Genomic DNA, 18,695 nt, shown 5'->3' with positions numbered 1-18,695 from the left:
TATCCAGTCACTTGTGATGGAACATGATGGAGGATAATGTGAGAAAAACAATGTATATATATACATACATACATATATATGTATGTGTGACTGGGTCACTTTGCTGTACAGTAGAACACGGACAGAACACTGTAAACCAACTATAATGGAAAAAATAAAAATCATTTAAGATCCTCCCCCGCCCCCCAAAAAAATGTAGCTGTAGGTGTTTGGGTTTGAATGTAGAAGAACGTATGGGGTGCATGTGTGTGAAGGTTTCCATGTACAGAGTTCCAGTTAGCATTCCGTCTTCAGTCTGTCTCACCACACACACACACACACACACACACACACACACACACACTGTGATGAGCCCGGAGCTTAGCATCTCGGGCCCCAGGGCTATAGCCCTGCCACTTCCTGTCTACCACTGCTCCTCTGTCTGCTCTTATCTCATCTACTAGTGGGTGTCCATCACTCTCTTTGATGGATTTATGTCTCTGGGTTCCTCTTTTGTCATTTATGCCTGCTGGGAGGTGAGGAATCGGCAGTGAGACCAAGGGCTGGTTTCTGGCCCGCTTCCTCTGCTGTCACTCCCTGGGGGACCTTTCCCTGCCAGGCTTCTCAGCACCCTGTGCTTACAGATGCCTCCCAACTCCGTCTCCCAAATGCTGACCCTTGTCCCACACCCCAGAAGCCTCTGTCTCCAAGTGCCTACTCAACACCCCCACCCCGGGCTATCTAAGTGGGATCTAGACACTCACATTCTATCTTAAACATGCCCTGAATGATGCATATTTCCAACAGATGAATCTAAAAAAAAAAACCCTAATACACTTTACCCTAAATAAGGACTTGGGAATCAGGAGGGTGGGGACAGAAAATAATGTTGAGCCAAGCTTGATGGATTTAAAGAGTTGCACCTGCTAAACCAAGACCTTGCAGGCTTTCCTTGAAAAGCATGCTCCATAGCAGAAGTTCATAGCTTTTATTTCTTGAGCCACCTGATCTCACCCATACAACCTGATTTGTTCGCTCAACAGCTCGACTTACAGTCTTTGCTGTCCATCATTAAGTCCTTTCCCATCAAACATGTTCAGAAACATGGGTCTGCCCCTTAGCTTTACTCAGTCATCCATACAATGTACATGGTTGCCTGCAGTCTTCAAAGTTTTCATAGTTAGGACCCACTATCCCTTGATGATCTTATTTGCAACATCTTTCCTGGGTCTTAGTTCACAGGAATCATCCCTGGACTCAGACTGAACAACCTTGACCAGGATGAAAAATAGGAGGTGACCTGCACGTACCTCTTGACCAGGAGCATGGGTACAGAATGTGGGAAGCACAGACAAGCCTGTTTTGTGAGGTACCCACTGGCTGGAGGGCTGACACATGTTCCCTAGGGCTGCATGCATAATCGGAGAAAGCCTGACATGTAGCCCAGGTGAAAACAATGAGCATGTTGGCTGTCTTTATTCAGTACTATTCTCTTCAGTACAGAGATAGGGCAGAACTGCTCCCGACTTAGAATGAGACACAGCCTATTGCATTTCCCTGGACAGAACAACTGAACTGAGACAGGAATTCTAAAGGCCTTCAACATAGAAATGTTGGTAGGCATGCGTTAGACAGAAGGTCATCATCTCTCCCTGGAAAATTCATCTTGGAAGGAATTAATAAGGCCCCCTGGGACTGGCCAACTAGAGTGGCCTCACTGCATTCTGGTTCTTGGGGTATGGTGGAAAATTGAGATATAGTCTTGTTGGAGCTGCTAGTTCTCTGTGTTGTTCTGCTGCAGGCAAAGAAGACTAAGTGATAAAGATGGCGGTCTCCTGTTCAAATGGCTCAGGCCATGGACCATTTGGTCCCGCAGGTCTAGCCAGGGCCTAATTTATCCAACTAGAGAAGACGTCTGTGGGCCCTATGTCTCTAGAATATTTATTTGGGAGGCTGGTGATTTGCTTATTGGGGGACAGGAGCACAAAGAAGGGTTCCCTGTGGTTCAGAGCATACCTTTTAGTTGTGTACAGGTTTTCATTTTCTTGGCTAGAGGACCGACCTCCACAAGGCTGTGTGTTCCTGTTGCTTAAAGAACTATGGCATGTTTCTCCATCGTATTTCAGTGGGTAAGTCAACACAAATGACCTGCAATGGGCATGGATGGTGGCTAGATCTGAATGGCCCATGTCTTGGGTGTGCCAAGGAAGAACCCAGTTTTATATACATATCTTTAGGACCACATTCGCAGGATATGGAAGTTCCCAGGCCAGGGGCTGAAGAGGGGTTGAATTGGAGCTGTAGCTGCTGGCCTACAACACAGCCACAGCAACGCCAGATCCGAACTACATTTGCAAACTGCCCCACAGCTCACAGCAACACCGGATACTTAACCCACTGAGCGGGGCCAGGGATCAAACCTGCATCCTCATGGATACTGGTTGGGTTCGTTACCACTGAGCTACCACAGGGAACTCAAAATAAAATTTTTGGAATGGGAGTTCCCGTTGTGGCGCAGTGGTTAACAAATCCGACTAGGAACCATGAAGTTGCAGGTTTGATCCCTGGCCTTGCTGAGGATCCGGTGTTGCCGTGAGCTGTGGTGTAGGTCGCAGACGTGGCTCAGATCTGGTGTTGCCTTGGCTGTGGTGTAGGCTGGTGGCTACAGCTCTGATTAGACCCCTAGCCTGGGAACCTCCCTATGCTGCTGGAAGTGGCCCTAGAAAAGGCAAAAAGACAAATAAAATAAAATAAACAAAATTTTTTGAATGAAGAAATGCCCCAATTTTTTGAATAGATGAAGGTTAAATATGGACATGTCTGGCAGTCTTCTCTGAGAAACCATATCCAAATTTAGCTGTTCCCATTAATTACAATTTTCCTCTACACAATTTTATTTATTTTCAAAAACTAATAATTTTATAACTCTGTGTATATTTATATACCTCATTTCTGATGGTAAACTCATAGCAGAAGTCAGTAATCTGATTTTCTCTATCTAAAGTAAAATAATGTGGAGCTCCCGTCACGGCTCAGTGGTTAACAAATCCAACTAGGAACCATGAGATTTCGGGTTCGATCCCTGGCCTTGCTCAGTGGGTTAAGGAACCGGCGTTGCCATGAGCTGTGGTGTAGGTCGAAGACGTGGCTCGGATCTGGTGCATTGCTGTGGCTCTGGTGTAGGCTGGCTCTGATGTAGGCTGGCGGCTACAGCTCCAATTTGACCCCTAGCCTGGGAACCTCCATAAGCCGTGGGTGCAGCCCTGGAAAAGGCAAAAAGACAAAAAATAAAAAATAAAAATAAAAAAATCAAGTAAAATAATGTTATCGCTATAGCAAAGCATTACAAAACGTTGCTACTTATCAGGGGACTGGTGTTGAATGGCCTTAATATGCATTATTTAGTTTACCACTTATGTATTACTATAGTAAATTTTTTGATCTTCTACCTGTGTCACTTACCTTTGGGGCTACTGGACATGTTTTTGCATAGTCACTAGGTCTCACCCGAACAAGCAGAAGACCTGTGTTCTCATGTCTAGAAGAAACGACACATACAGGTGATTATAGACTCACAAGGGAGGAGTTCCCGACTAGTATCCACGAGGATGTGGGTTCGACCCCTGGCCTCACTCAGTGGGTTCATCACTGCTGAGCCACGTCAGGAACTCATCTACATGCTTTTTTTCCCTCCTATTGATAACGCCTTTGGAACAATAAAGAGCAGGTTATGAAATTAGTTTTATGAACCCACCTTAGGCTGCAGAACATGACCTGACTGGAAGCAAAAGGGAGATCAGACATAATACCTTTGTAGATTCTGAAATACATATGAATCACGTTGTGCTCAGGCAAAATGGGGAGGGCTCGAAAATCAAGAAAGAAAAACATTTGAAAGCATTACTCATATCCTGCCCCCGCTGAGGTTTTTACCTTTGAAAAAACTGGAAAAAAACAAAAACCAACTAGCCACAAATGAAATGTCCCTTTCCTTCCAATACTCATTATATCTTAATATTTATCACATACTAGATATAAAACATACTAAATAAGGGAGAAAAAAAGCACATTTTTATATTTTTAAATTCCTGCCCTGTATTTCACTAATTCTAAGAGACAGTTCTTCAGTTCTAGGATACGTCTCAACACCTTTGAAATCAGGGAGCATCTTATAATTATGCCAATTATGGCTCTCCCCCATTTGATGGAATCTTTGATTTCATAAATTCAGTGCTATAGTACAGATCTCTAAAGGACATTAAAGTAAATATTGTATCTTCAACTTGCTACATAATTTTATTTATGGTAGTTTTTTTTTCTTTTTTTTTTCCCTGCCTTGGCTCATTTCAAAGCTTTTGGTATTTTTTCTCAAGTCTTGGACTGATCTAAAGCATCATGAACAAATTGATGTACATTATACAGCAACAGAATTCTGAGTAAATATCCACAAATCAAAAGACTCCAAAGGGACCTGCAACACTAGAAGCAAGAGAGAAGTTGGTGGGTGAGTGGGGAAAAAGGGATGTATTTAAACTCTGTTGACCATGTAATGTCCCTCAAGGGGCATTTTCTCCCTACACTTCCTGGTCACTCTCTACTGTGCTTCTGCTTTCTTTTTTCTTTTCTTTCTTTCTTTCTTTTTCTTTTTTCAGGGCTGCACCTGCGGCATATGGAAGTTTCCAGACTAGAGGTCAAATAGGAGCTACAGCTGCCGGCTTACACCACAGCCATAGCAACGTAGGATCTGAGCTGGTCTGTGACCTACACCACAACTCACGGCAACACTGGACCCTTAACCCACTGAGCAAGGCCAGGGATCAAACCCTCATGGATACTAGTTGGGTTTGTTACCTCTGAGCCATGATGGGAACCCCTACTTTCTTAATATTACTTATAATTATTTGGGACTGCCTTGTTTATCTATTTGATTTTTTGCTGCACATCTTCTCCCACTAGAGCTATGTCTCGTGACAGCAGTACTCCATCTGTCTTGTTCATGATGTGTTTCAAACACCTAGAGTGCTTGGCATGGAGTGGGTGTTCAAATTCACATGGAGTAGCAGCAGACTAAAGAAAAATGAACTTTCCCCTAGAAGAGCAATGCTATTTTTTTCAGAAAACATTGAGTCATGATGTAACAATAACCTTATCCATGCTGGTTGTCTTCCTCCAGAAATTAAATGTTTAAGTGCCACCTTATTCCAAGATTCAGAGATGGTGTTTTATCTGATTCTACTCAGGATTAAAGACTTTTGGGGATCAGAATTTCAGTTTTTGCTTAAGGGTAATATGTAAAGACTTTGGGATGGGAATGAATGATAAAAGGTGCTCAAAAATTATTGAATTAAGAAATAGCTTGTTTTGGGGAGTTCCCATTGTAGCTTAGTGGTTTATGAACCCAACTAGTATCCATGAGGATTTCGGTTCCATCCCTGGCCTCACTCAATGGGTTAAGACTATGGCATTGCCACAAGCTGCAGTGTGGGTCATAGATGCAGTTTGGATCTGGGGTTCCTGCGCTGTGGTGTAGGCCAGCAGCTGTAGCTCTGATTTGACCCCTAGCCTAGGAACGTTTATTGCTGCCTTAAAAATGGAAAAAAAAAAAAAAAAGGATATAGATATATAGGCCATTTAGATAAAAGAATACCTATAAATCAGTAGCCTGAATAGCATATCTAATATTGAGTACACTCTTTTAAAAGACATACTTACTGTAACTTGAAATAATCATCTACTGCCTCATAATTTATATTCTGAGAAAATGTTATTGTCTGAAAAAGAAAATAGAAAAGTTTATGTAAAGCAGAAAAACCGGGAATGGGGACAATGAATACTTTCAAGACAGATTTAAATCTTTCTTTAGATGAGAAAAATAATATAGCATTCTTTCTAATCTATTTTCTTTTCTATCTCAGAAACTCTAATTATGTATATATTAGATTTACTTGGCTACCTTTCCTTATTTTACTTTTAATTTCATATTATCATAGTCCTTTTATTTATATTGCTTCTCTCTCCCTCCTGTTTGACTTTTGTCATGGCAATATTCTTATGTTTATTTTTCATCTATATCCTTAGCAGAGCAACCTTTCACGTTTTTCTGTTTTCCAATAACCTATCTCTGAGCCTTTTAATTTCTTTTTTATGTTTTTCTTCTTCTTTTTTTTTTTTAAGGGCTGCCTGTGGCATATGGAAGTTCCCAGGCTAGGGGTCGAATCAGAGCTGTAGCCACCGGCCTACACCACAGCCACAGCAACACCAGATCCAAACCGTGTCTGTGACTTACACCACAGCTCATGACAACAGCAGATACTTAGCCCACTTAGCGAGCCAGAATCGAACCCACATCCTCATGGATACTAGTCAGGTTCATTTCCACTGTGCCATAACAGGAACTTCTGAACTTTTTCATTTCTTTTTCGATGTTTTTAAATGACTACAGATATCATATTATTTGAATTCTTGAGACCATATGGAATTATTTGCCTGAATCTTCTGCTGTTTTTGAGTAATGTTCATTTGCATTTCGCATATGTTCTTGCTATTTTCTTCCCTCTGGGCCATATTTCATCTCATTTTTCGGCATTCTATAAGGTTGCTATCATCTCAGGGTAAAGCCATTTACAGAATATATATGATTACAGAGGCAGAAGTTTATAAACTCCACATTTTAAAAATATAGTAACTATAATTCCTACATCCCTAAATTGCTTTTTGATAGTCCTTGTTATAGATACACAAACACACACACACACACACACACACACACACACACACACTCACACAGCTAATCTGTTGTGATGAAAACAGAGACTTTGTGCCTCTTAAAAAAACTTAGTGAAAAATCCTATTTCTCAAACAAAGTTTATGTGCTCATATGCTGGGTGAGTGGTAAACACAAAATATACAACTTTTTATGATAAAGTTGAAGGCTGTAAAAGCCATCACATTAAAGATATATCTAGCTCCATGTTCAAGGAAAGGAACCAGCTGTCAAATTTCCAACCTGTATTCTCTTGCATGTCATGCTTTTCTTTGTATGTAATCATAAAAATAAACTTACAAGAATTTTCCTGCACATAAATTAGACTTGAAATGTTTAATATTGTCTTTGGTGAAATGTAAGCATATTCTTCAAACTGTACTTATTGTCATTTAAATGATGCTTAAACTTCAGTTTGTAACTGAACCAACATTTATGTATACTATTTTGGATTTTAAACACTGAAAATATATACACAATGGAACTATTAAGAAATTTACCTATCTACAGAACAAAAACAGACTCACAGACATGGAGAACAGACTTGTGGTTGCCCACTAGGAAGGAAGGAAAGAAGTGGGCTAGATGAGGAGTTTGGGGTTGGTAGATGCAAACTATTACATTTAAAGTGAATAAGCAATGAGGTCCTGCTATACAGCACAGGGAACTATAGCCAGTTTCTTGGGACAGAACATGATGGAGGATTGTATGAGAAAAGAAAGGTATATATATGTATGACTGGGTCACTTTGCTGTACAGCAGAAATGGACTCAACACTGTAAATCGACTATGCCTAAGAAAAAATAAATTTAATTAAAAAAACAAGAAAAATACTTTGTGAATATGATCACCCATTTAAAAACCACTTCATTATACATAATTAAGAAATGATTAGGAGACTTCCATTTATACTAGTGGTGGGCTAGGTTACATGGAAAGATCTCCCCTCTTAAAAACCAACCAACCAAAAAAACTCTAAAATCATTGACCTTTTAAAAAGTTACCTTAAAGGAGTTCCCGTCGTGGCGCAGTGGTTAACGAATCCGACTAGGAACCATGAGGTTGCAGGTTCGATCCCTGCCCTTGCTCAGTGGGTTAACGATCCGGCGTTGCCTTGAGCTGTGGTGTAGGTTGCAGACGCGGCTCGGATCGCGCGTTGCTGTGGCTCTGGCATAGGCCGGCAGCTACAGCTCCAATTCGACCCCTAGCCTGGGAAATTCCATATGCCGTGGGAGCGGCCCAAGAAATAGCTAAAAGACAAAAAAAAAAAAAAAAAAAAAGTTACCTTAAAAAAAATCAAGTAACTGACAAGAGAGTAGGGAACTTGTCAGTCCACATACTTGAAAAGAGGGAATTAGGAGGCTAGAGAGCAGAGCCGAACACTGAAGCCCATAATCTACTTTTCCCCTAAAGGCATTTGTCAACCTATCAGGAAAGGGAGAATTCAAGATAAACTAAACCCTCTAAGAGTAAGAGTAAATCAGGATTAAATTTGTCCTCTCTCTAACGCTCCAGTGATTTTAGTCACTGAGTGATCAGAAAAAGCAAGAAAAGGGAAAAAAATTGTGCTGACAATTTGTGGCTATGGGCAGGTACTTGCATGGCTTTATGTCTTAAAATTGTTTGCCTGGATGATGACACCACAGCCACAGCAACACCAGATCTGAGCCACATCTACGACCTACACCACAGCTCATGGTAACGCCAATCCTTAACCCACTGAGCAAGGCCAGGGATCGAACCCGCATCCTCATAGATCCTAGTCATGTTAGTTAACCGCTGAGCCACGACAGGAACTCCAAAAACAAATTAAAAGGACAAACCAAATATATGGTTTGTATGAGAAACATAGCTAACACATAAAGCAATAAAAAGATTGAAATTTAAAGAGAAGGAGTAGCATGGAAATAACAAGTTCAAAGAAGCTATATTAAGTTTGAAATAAAAGAGATTTGAAAGCAAAAAACACTTACATCTACAGAGAAAGATGGTCATCTCATAATGTTTAAAGTTTCAATCCACCAGGAAGAGAATATACAAGGTGAATGCAACAGGGGCCAGCATCAAGATGGTGGAGGGGTAGGAGGTGGGGCCCACCTTCTCCCACGAATACGTCAAGTATACGCGGTACTTGTTTGATATACGTCCTTGGATATTTTGCATCCTTATAAAATGAAAAATACTCTTTTTTTGTTTGTGATTTGTGTATCGTGGTTTGTAATTTCAATAAATGTGCCTGTATGATGGATCTCTGGTAGTTTCTTACTCAATGCTATTTCTCACTCAAGACATTTTAAGATCTATCCACGTAATTATATATAAGTCTAAAACAGCTTTATTTGTTTTGAGACCTGTTTCTGCCAGATTGCGTTATTAGCGTCATTGTGGAATTAAATTGGATAGACTGATTAAATATAAGTGTAACAGGAAAGTAGAGTTACTCTTTTCCTGAGAACTAAGTTGACTGATTCGCAAAGTTTTAATAAAGCACGTCAATTAAGAAATTGCTGAAATGGGCATGAGCAAGATAGCTGCGAGACTAGGGAAAAATTATGAAAATCTACAACTTTAGTTTCTTTGCCAATGTCTTTAACGGCCCCCACCCCCGACTTCTATTTTAAAGAAACTTAAATGGAAATTCAGAGGTGATGCCTTATGAATAAGACTGTGCAAGAAAGGAGATGAGGAACTCCAAGAGATGGACTTATGTCAAAGAAAAGCCTGTGGTCCTGCATTAGAAGATTGACTAATGAATGCACATTCATTCAAGTTAAAGTAAAATGTTTCACATCTATCAATCTCATCTTTTAAATGAGTCTCTGCTTTTACTGACTTCAGAATTAAGTGAACCCTTACACTCCACTGTGTGATCTATGAGGCTCATTACTGTATATGCTTAGGGAAACTGAGCCTAGAAAGGGAACGTGGGGAATAGAATACATAATATTTGGGAAGAAAAGTTAGAGAAACATGTAAAATGCTCGTGTCATAATATTACTTAGGAAAGTAGTATACAAAATATATACACGGTACATTTCTATTTATTGTGGTACATTGTTTACAAACATGGCTGCAATAATGCCTTTTATCCCCATAGGCATGTCCCTTTACAGTGTAAGTTTTCTGTTCTTCTATTAAGAGGTGAAGTCTAGTTCCTTATCCTGTTAATCCTGGCTGACCTTGTGAATTGCTTTGACAAAAAAAAAAAAAGTGTCCAAACTTAGACCTTGAAAGGCTTCATGGCTTCTGCTTTCACCATCTTGGAACACTGCCCTGAGACTGCCACGTGAAGAAACCAGGTCTAGCCTGGAAGACAGAGGGCATGTGGAGAAGAGACAAGTGCTCCAGTGGAAGCCCCTTATACTAACAAGCCAGTGCTGGCCCCAAACATTTGACATATGAATGAGGCCATCTTACATTATTCTGTCCCAGGCAAGCCACCAGATGACCATAGCATCATGAATCAACCCAGATAAAACCAGCAGAACTGCCCAGTTAATTGCTGACCCACAGAATTGGTTGTTACTTGAAGCCATTAGGTTTAAGGGTGGTGTTACACTACAGTAGATAGCCAATAGAACTCTACAGAAAGAGCAGGCATTATTTTATAAAAAAAGGAAGTGAACACTACAAATTGACAACTGAAGAGTTCTGCAGGAATGTGCTTTTAAGTGGCAAAGAGATATTGAAAGTAAAAATTGTCCTTCAGGAACTAATGTCTTATCGCATTACCATTTATTAAAAACTTATATAATTCTCAACGTTTTCAAAGCTAAACACAAAGGGAAATCCATTTTTTCCTGTTAACATTATAATTTTACATTTATTAAAATCAAATGAGGAACTGAAAAATACTAGCTTACCATGGTTTTGGTGCAGTATCCTGAGGCAATTTCATAGTGAACGTGATCTTTCTTTTCTAGTATATTTGGGCCATATGATTCCACAATAATATACAGACCAATATTTTCTAGATAGACTATTTGAGCCCAGACTGTCAGGTTCTGTCCTTTGTCCAAAAAGTAAAAAACACCAAAAATATTATTATGAAATGCCATGAAAGGGCACTTTTCCTTTGTGTTGAAAGTTACACTTTGTGCTTCCAGTTTTAAGGGATATTCCTGTGGATGTACCGTGCCATTTTCAAAAACATATATGAGATATATTTGACCAGATGAATTCAAGGAAATCAATGATTTTATTGTGCTATTTGTCCATAAATGTAGCTTTAGTGCATCTTTAATGTTGATCTTGAAATAAAACATCACATTGTTTTCCATTTTTACCATAATATTTCCATAATAATCTGGAAAAAAAAGAGAGAAAAGTTTCAGCTATTCTAAGATAACAAATTTATTCTGTTTTATTCAAGTGTACTACTAACTAAAATGATTTTTCATAATGACTGAGGATTTATATACTCTGAGAAAATTAGAGTGTGCAAGTGCAAATTCACAACTTGACACGATATTTGAGAGCTTCTCTCCCACGTCATAGTAAAGCAGGTTTTTTTCTGCCTAACTTTCTCTTCGCATTCACCATATCACTTGCATAATCACATTATTAACATAGAAGAAAGAGCTGGAAATACTGCATTAAATAATAAAGAGGGAAGGCGTTCCCATCGTGGCTCAGCAGAAACGAAAACGAATCTGACTAGTAACCATGAGGATGCAGGTTCAATCCCTGGCCTCACTCAGTGGGTTAAGGATCTGGCATTGCTGTGAGCTGTGGTGTAGGTCACAGAGGCAGCTTGGATCTGGTATTGCTGTGGCTGTGTAGGCCATCGGCTACAGCTCCGATTTCCTGTTGTGGCTCAGCGGTGACGAACCCAAATAGTATACATGAGGATGTGGGTTTGATCTCTGCCTCAGTGGGTTAAAGGATCTGGCATTGCCATGAGCTGTGGTGTAGGTCGCAGATGTGACTCAGGTTCCGCGTTGCTGTGGCTGTGGTGTAGGCCAGCAGCTGCAGCTCCGATTCAACCCCTAGCCAGGGAACTTCCATATGCCATGGGTGCAGCCCCCCCGCCCCAACAAAAAAAGAGGACGAGCATGACAGGAATGGCATTATTAGAAAGCATTGTGTATGGACTGATTTACATCCCCCAAAATGCATATGCTGAAGCCCTAACTCTCATTCTGACTGTATTTGGAGATGGCATCTTTATGGAGATTAAGGTAAAATGAGGTCAGAAGGATGGGGCCCTAATCCAATATCAGAGGAGGAACATAGACTGGAGATCTCTCTCTCTCTTCAGGCACAAAGAGGAAAAACCATGTAAGGACACAGAGGGAAGGTGGCCACTGTCTCCAAGCCAGGAAGAGAATCTTCATCAGAAACCAACCTTGATGACACCTTGATCTTGGACTTCTAGCCTGCAGAATTGTGAGAAAATAAAGTTCTACTGTTTAAGCCATCTACTCTGTGGTATTTTCTTAAGGCAGCCATAGCAGGCTAATACAGTTGGGATGAAGAAATGGTGGTGGTGGGAGCAGGTTCACTCTCCAGATTTACTCTATATAAATAATAATCAAATTTCTCTCCTTAATGGAGCATTATGCCTAAGTCACAGAGGTTTATAGACAATAAGTCTCTTCACCTCTTTGGTTCTATAGCCATATCTATAAAATGAACAGTTGGACTAGTTGGCTTCATGGCTGTCTTTCCAGATATGACACTCTCTGGGTAAAACTTCTAGGAGTATACTTTCTTTAATTTTCAAAAAAACAACACTTAGGACTTTCTAAAAGGAAGAAGGTGAATTCAAAGAGTTAGGGAGGTTCAGAATGCTTTGTGCTTATGCATCTTACATTTGGAATCTGAAATATTAAGTGACATTTTCACAAATTGCCTTAAGTCATATTCTAATCAAACACTTAAATCATATGCCAATTTTTTTCCTTAGGATCAGAATACTTTAATAAGATATCAGTGTCAGCATACTCCCATTTTCCTATCATATTGGTCATTAAAAACATTATTAAATGACTCTTGGATTAAATATGAGGTTAAGATGAAAACTAGGAATGAATTTTTTAAATAATGGGAATAAGAACATAAAAGTTTGGGGGATGTAGCTGGAGCCATACAGAGAAAAATTCATAGCATTATGCTTATTCATAGTTTTAAATGCTTAGAAAGCAGTGAAGACTGAACATAAACAAACTATTTAACTGAAGAAGCAGGCAACAGAATACTAAAGTTACAAACAGAAAGCAGGGGAGTTCCCATCATGGCGCATCGGAAATGAATCCTACTAGAAACCATGAAGTTGCAGGTTCGATCCCTGACCTCGCTCAGTGGGTTAAGGATCCAGTGTTACCGTGAGCTGTGGTGTAGGTCGTAGATGGGGCTCGGATCCTGCATTGCTGTGGCTGTGGTGTAGGCTGGCAGCTACAGCACCAATTAGACCCCTAGTCTGGGAACCTCCATATGCCGCCAGTGTGGCCCTCAAACACACACACACACACACACACACACACACACACACAGACAAAAGCAGAAATTAAGGAATTAAATAAAAAAGAAAGTCAATTTAATAAAAATGAGAGTTCTTTTCAAAGGAAAGGAAAACAAAACCAAAAACTCTAAAAATAATGAATGATATCTTGCAAGCCAAACTAGCAAGGCATGGGGTATAAACAATAAACAATGAGCAAGGGACTACAACTACAGATACATAAGAAATTTAAAAATTAAAATGGGAAGGCTTTGCCAACAAATTAGGATGGGGAATTTAATAGTCTCTTTCGACCCTTTGTTTTTTGTTTTTCTGTGGTGCCAGTTTCAACTTCTATTTATTTCTTCTTTTGTTTATTTTAACCCTCTCTCTCTTTTCTTGATGAAGCTGGCTAATGTTATATCAATCTTATTTATCTTTTCAAAGAACGAATTCTTTGTTTTATTAATCTTTGGTATTTTTTTACTCTCTATTGTATTTATTTCAGTGCTGATCTTTATGAGTTCTTTCCAGAAATCATAATTTTGGGCTTTGTTTCTCTTCTCTCTCTAGTTTTTTTAGGTATAACGTTGTTCAAGATTTTTCTTGTTTCTGGAGTTTAGTATGTATTGCTATAAACTTCCCTCTAAGAACTGCTTTTGTTGTGTCCCATAGATTTTGGATCATTGTGTTTTTGTTTTCATTTGTCTCCAGATATTTTTTGATTTTCTCTTCTATTTCATTAGTGACCCTTTGTTGTTTAGTAGCATGTTGTTTAAACTCCATATATTTGTGTTTTTTGCAGTTTTTTTCTTATAGTTGATTTCTAGTCTTACATAGCTTTGTTGTCAGAAAAGATGCTTGATATGATTTAAATTTCCTTAAAATTATCAGGGTTTGTTTTGTGGCCTAGCATGTGATCTATCCTGGGAAAATGTTCCATGAACACTTGAAAAGAATGTGCCTTCTGCTGCTTTCCAACTAAAAGCAGCACCCAAAATATATATATTGTGTCATTTAAGGCCAGTGTTTCCTTATTAATTAATCCTTTGTCTTTTCTGTCTATCTATTATAGATTTTTGGTTTCTGGTTACCATGAGGTCTACTTTTAGCAATGTGTATCTCTCTATCTATCTTTACACACACACATGTGTATACACATAATGTATATAAGAATATATATATATGTTTATGTTGCTAATCTCTGAATTTCAAACAGATTTTAACAAACCTACATTTGTACTCTAATCTCCGCATGATTACTGTTTTTGACACATATTTTACATCTAATTTTTTTGTGTATCCCAAGACTACTTATTGGGGATATAGACGACTTTACTATTTTATCTTTGAGGCTTTGTACTAGCTGTGTTTGTGGTTGATTTTCTACCTTTTTTTGGATGTTTGCCTTTATTGGTGAGCTTTTTCCTTTTGTAATTTTTAAGTTTTCAGTTGTGGCCTTTTTTGCTAAGAGATGTCCTTTCAACATTTCTTGTAAAGCTGGTTTGGTATTACTGAGGTGAGGCTGGTCCTAAGTCTAGAGCAGGCTTGCTAATGGGTGGGGCCAGGGGGTTGAGGGGTGGTGCCTGCCTACTGGTGAGTAGAGCTATGTCCTGGAGTCTCTGACTATAAGGCCCTAGGAAACAAACACAACAACACATCACCTCCTACATTGAAAATGCCAGTTGCACATATATCTGCTGACCGACCAAAATGAACCTCTGAAAAAAAAATAACTTGAGTTTGCTATTTTGCTTTGTGAGATCCTAGTTAATGTTAGCAGAATTTTAAAGATATCCATTTTTGGTGGTAAAACCGCACCTTTATCAAAGCACCATATATTATAATATATACAAATTGTTATATTTTCATAAGGAAGATGTCTTAGAAATTTAGAATAGTCTTTGCAGAAGGAGAACACCTCACCTATGAAAACATCATGAATAATGCTGTTATGTGATAAGCTTGATAGATTTCCAAATTCTGTAGGTGTTTGTACAACTCCAGTATCTGTGAAATTATGGTAATAGTAGTAGATCCTATGTTTGTCCTGTAGTATTAATTCTGGCATTGCTGAATAAATAAAATGTGGAATTAAAAAAGTGTCAATAGTGACATCTAATGCAAAGTCTTGGTATACCCACTGTTTTGTATCTTCATTATATATCGCTAGGTAAATCTTTTTAATGGCGTTACATGTCATGCAGTAATTTAATAACACGGCAAGTTCCAAAGGGTGTCCTGTATACTCAACATTGTGTATAGTCAGAGTAGCAGCTGATGACAGATTGAGAAGTTCTTTCAGCTTTTCAGTAGTTATTATTTTAACAAACTCAAGAGAAGTATATCCAAGATAAACCTCATTTTCTGTCCAGACTGCCATGTTGCTTCTTCTTCCTTTATCCTGTGACAAAATTGAAAATAATTAGAATACCTTCAATTTTAGGTGCAGTGCTAACAGTTCCTGTTTTTTAATCAGCTACATTTAAAAATAAAACACAGTAACTACTAACATTCCATTTTTATTACGTTTCTGAACAATACTTCAGATATAGAGCTATATTACATAGAAATATGTCATAACTATAAAAATTATTCCATATATGTATATATAAAATATATAAAAATTATTTCAGAAACTTAATTATTTTATATTCATAGAACTATATTACATAGAAATGTTATTTATAAAGTTATTCCATATATAACATATATAATATGTATTATATATAATACACATAAATTATTCCAGTAATTTTAATTCTTTTATATATTTTTTATTTTTTTTAATTGTACAGTTGCATTATTTAATTATAATTATCATAAATTCTTTGATGGAGACGGAATCAGAATCAGTTCTAAGAAGACTTCAGCATTCTAAGCATGTCAAATAAGTGGATTATGCACTTACTTACTATGAGATATATTTCTTCTTCAGAGATTCCTTGTTTGTGTATCAATTGTAGATTTTTGGTTTGCAGTTACTCTGAAGTTTTGATATAAGAGTCTATATGCATATGAGATTTTTTTAAGTTGTTGGTCTCTTAATTGCATCTCCAGTGTCCTGCATTTGTACGCACCTCTTCTCATGATTTCTGATTTTGGTGGTATAATTTTGCATGGATGATTTTGTATCTTTACTGTATATGTACCTTTACTGGTGAGCTTTGTCATTTGTGGTATTTTTGTTTCCTGTTGCGGTGTTTTCTTTTCTGCCTAGAGAAGTTCCTTTAGTATTTGTTGTAAGGCTGGTTTAGTGTTGTTGAATTCTCTCAGCTTTTGCTTATCTGTGAAGGTTTTGATTTCTCCTTCAAATCTGAATGAGAGCCTTGCTGGGTAAAGTCATCTTGGTTGGAGGTTTTTTCCTTTCATCACGTTAAGTATATCATGCCGCTCCCTTCTGGCCTGCAGAGTTTCTGCTGAAAAATCTGCCAATAACCTTATTGGAGTTCCCTTGTATGTTACTTGTTTCTTTTACCTAGCTGCTTTCAAGATTTTCTCTTTGTCTTTAATTTGGGTCAGTTTGATTAATATGTGTCTTGGCGTATTCCTCCTTGGGTTTATTTTATATGGTACTCGTTGTGCTTCCTGGATTTGAGTGAGTGATTCCTTCCCCATGTTAGGGAAGTTTTCAGCTATCATCTCTTGGAATATTTTTTCTGTCTCCTTCTCTCTCTCTTCTCCTTCTGGCACCCTTATAATACGGATGTTGGTGCACTTAACATTGTCCCAGAGTTCTCTGAGACTCTCTTCATTTGTTTTCAATCTTTTTTCTCTTTTCTGTTCTGCATCCGTAATTTCCACTAATCTGTCCTCCACCTCGCTTATTCATTCTTCTGCCTCCTGTATTCTGCTGTTAGCTGCTTCTAGTGAATTTTTTATTTCAGCTACTGCATCTTGCATCTCTTCTTGTTTAAGTTTTATATCTCGTATCTCTTTGGTCAGTGTTTCCTGTAAGTTATCCATCTTTGCCTCCAGTTTATTTCCAATGTCTTGCATCATCTTCAGCATCAACAGTCTAAAATCTTTTTCCTGGAGGCTAAGAATCTCATCGCTTAGCTGATTTTCTGTTTTTTTTTTTTTTTCTTTTTCCCTCATCTGAGTTATAGTTCTCTGTCTTTTCATTTTTATAGATTTTTGGTGTGGTGACCTTTTTACAGATGATAGGGTTGTAGCCTCTCTTACTTCTGGTGTCTGCCCCCCTTGTGGCTGAAGTTGGTATGGGGGCCTGCTGTAGGCTTCCTGATGGGAGGGGCTGATGCCTGCCCACTGGTAGGTGGAGCTGATTCTAATCCCTCTGGTGGGTGGGGTTTAGTCTCTGGATGGGATTAGAGGCAGCTGTGTGCCTGAGGGGTATTTAGGTAGCCTGTTTACTGAGGGGCAGGACTGTGATCCCACCTGGATTATTGTTTGCTCTGGGGCTTCTCAGGCTGACTGGCAGGTGGGGCCAGATTTTCCCAAAATGGCCACCTCCAGAGAAAGGCACAGCTGCTGAATATTCCCGAGAGCTTTGCTTTCAATGTCCCTCCCTCACAACAAGCCACATTCACCCGTTTTCCCAGGATGTCCTCCAAGAACTGCAGTCAGGTTTGACCCAGATTCCTATGGAGACTTTGCTTTGCCCTGGGATCCAGTGCACGTGAAAGTCTGTGTGCGCCTTTTAAGAATGGGGTCTCTGTTCCCCCCAGTCCCATGGAGCTCTTGCCCACAAGGCCCACTGGCCTTCAGTGCCAGATGATCCAGGGGCTCTTTCTCCCAGTGCCAGATCCCCGCACGTGAGGGTGTGATGTGGGGCTCAGAACTCTCACTCCTGTAGGTGAGTCTCTGTGAACCAATTAGCTTTCAGTCTGTGGAGCTTCCCACCCAGGAGGTATGGGGTTGTTTATATCGTGAAATTGCCCCTCCTACCTCTTGATGTGGCCTCCTCTTTTTCTTCTGGAGTAGGGTATCTTTTTTAAGGTTTCAGGTCCATTTGGGTGGAGATTGCTCAGCTTTTAGTTGTGAATTTTGTTGTTTTCAGGAGAGAAGTTGAGCTCCAGTCCTTCTATTCTGCCATCTTAATCCTCTCACTCAACTCTATGTGCTTTTTCTATCCATAGAAATAGTTAATCTTAACTCTATTTTAAATCCTTTAAATCAGCCTGTCTTTTCTTATGTATTTATCCACTCTGGCCAGGAGTGCCCCTTTGACCTTAATTTTTACTAAGGTCAAGATATAACCACACTTCAAACATTATTTTTGGAAGTCAAGCTTCCTTGGATAGAGGGAAGAGAGAACTTAAAACCTTAGAAAAATCAATATTACACCTTTATGGACACAGGTTGTTAGAAAGGAAAGCCACGCAGAGACTACTATGTCCGAAATTCAATGGGTGTAATTTCATTAAGGGAGCCAAGGGCCCCCTTTCCCCTGTCTCCCCTCCCCAATTGTTTCTAATTCTTAAAGATTTTTATAATTTCTATGTCCATGACAATCAACAGGAGTCTTTTGTGCATATCTTGTCTCCCTAA

General features: G+C 39.0%; 1 protein-coding gene across 10 annotated transcripts in view; it reads right to left on the bottom strand.

Moving 5' to 3' along the window:
- CATSPERE (catsper channel auxiliary subunit epsilon) overlaps positions 1-18,695 on the bottom strand; it is an 85,987-nt gene that overhangs the window by 28,588 nt on the left and 38,704 nt on the right. For 8 of the 10 annotated variants that reach the window (XR_014817489.1, XM_084979308.1, XM_084979309.1 and 5 more), the window contains 4 exons: positions 15,111-15,588; positions 10,606-11,048; positions 5,692-5,750; positions 3,442-3,517 (listed from right to left, as the gene is read on the bottom strand). Coding sequence is in view for 8 of the 10 variants with exons in the window: in XM_084979308.1 (XP_084835434.1) it covers positions 3,442-3,517; positions 5,692-5,750; positions 10,606-11,048; positions 15,111-15,588 (1,056 nt within the window). In the remaining 2 variants the exon portion in view is untranslated. Of the gene's footprint in view, positions 1-1,995; positions 2,128-3,441; positions 3,518-5,691; positions 5,751-10,605; positions 11,049-14,848; positions 15,589-18,695 lie in introns of those variants that run through there. The other 2 variants (XR_014817490.1, XM_084979313.1) reach the window with 2 other exon arrangements.

The sequence above is a fragment of the Sus scrofa genome, chromosome 10 (assembly GCF_054392235.1).
Source record: "Sus scrofa isolate SSC_HxYL_T2T_F1_AM1 chromosome 10, Sscrofa_HxYL_maternal_Yorkshire_Landrace_v2.0, whole genome shotgun sequence".
NCBI lineage: Eukaryota > Metazoa > Chordata > Mammalia > Artiodactyla > Suidae > Sus > Sus scrofa.
The sequence above is the reverse complement of the archived record's forward strand: the minus strand, read 5'-3'. Positions and strand labels throughout refer to the sequence as shown.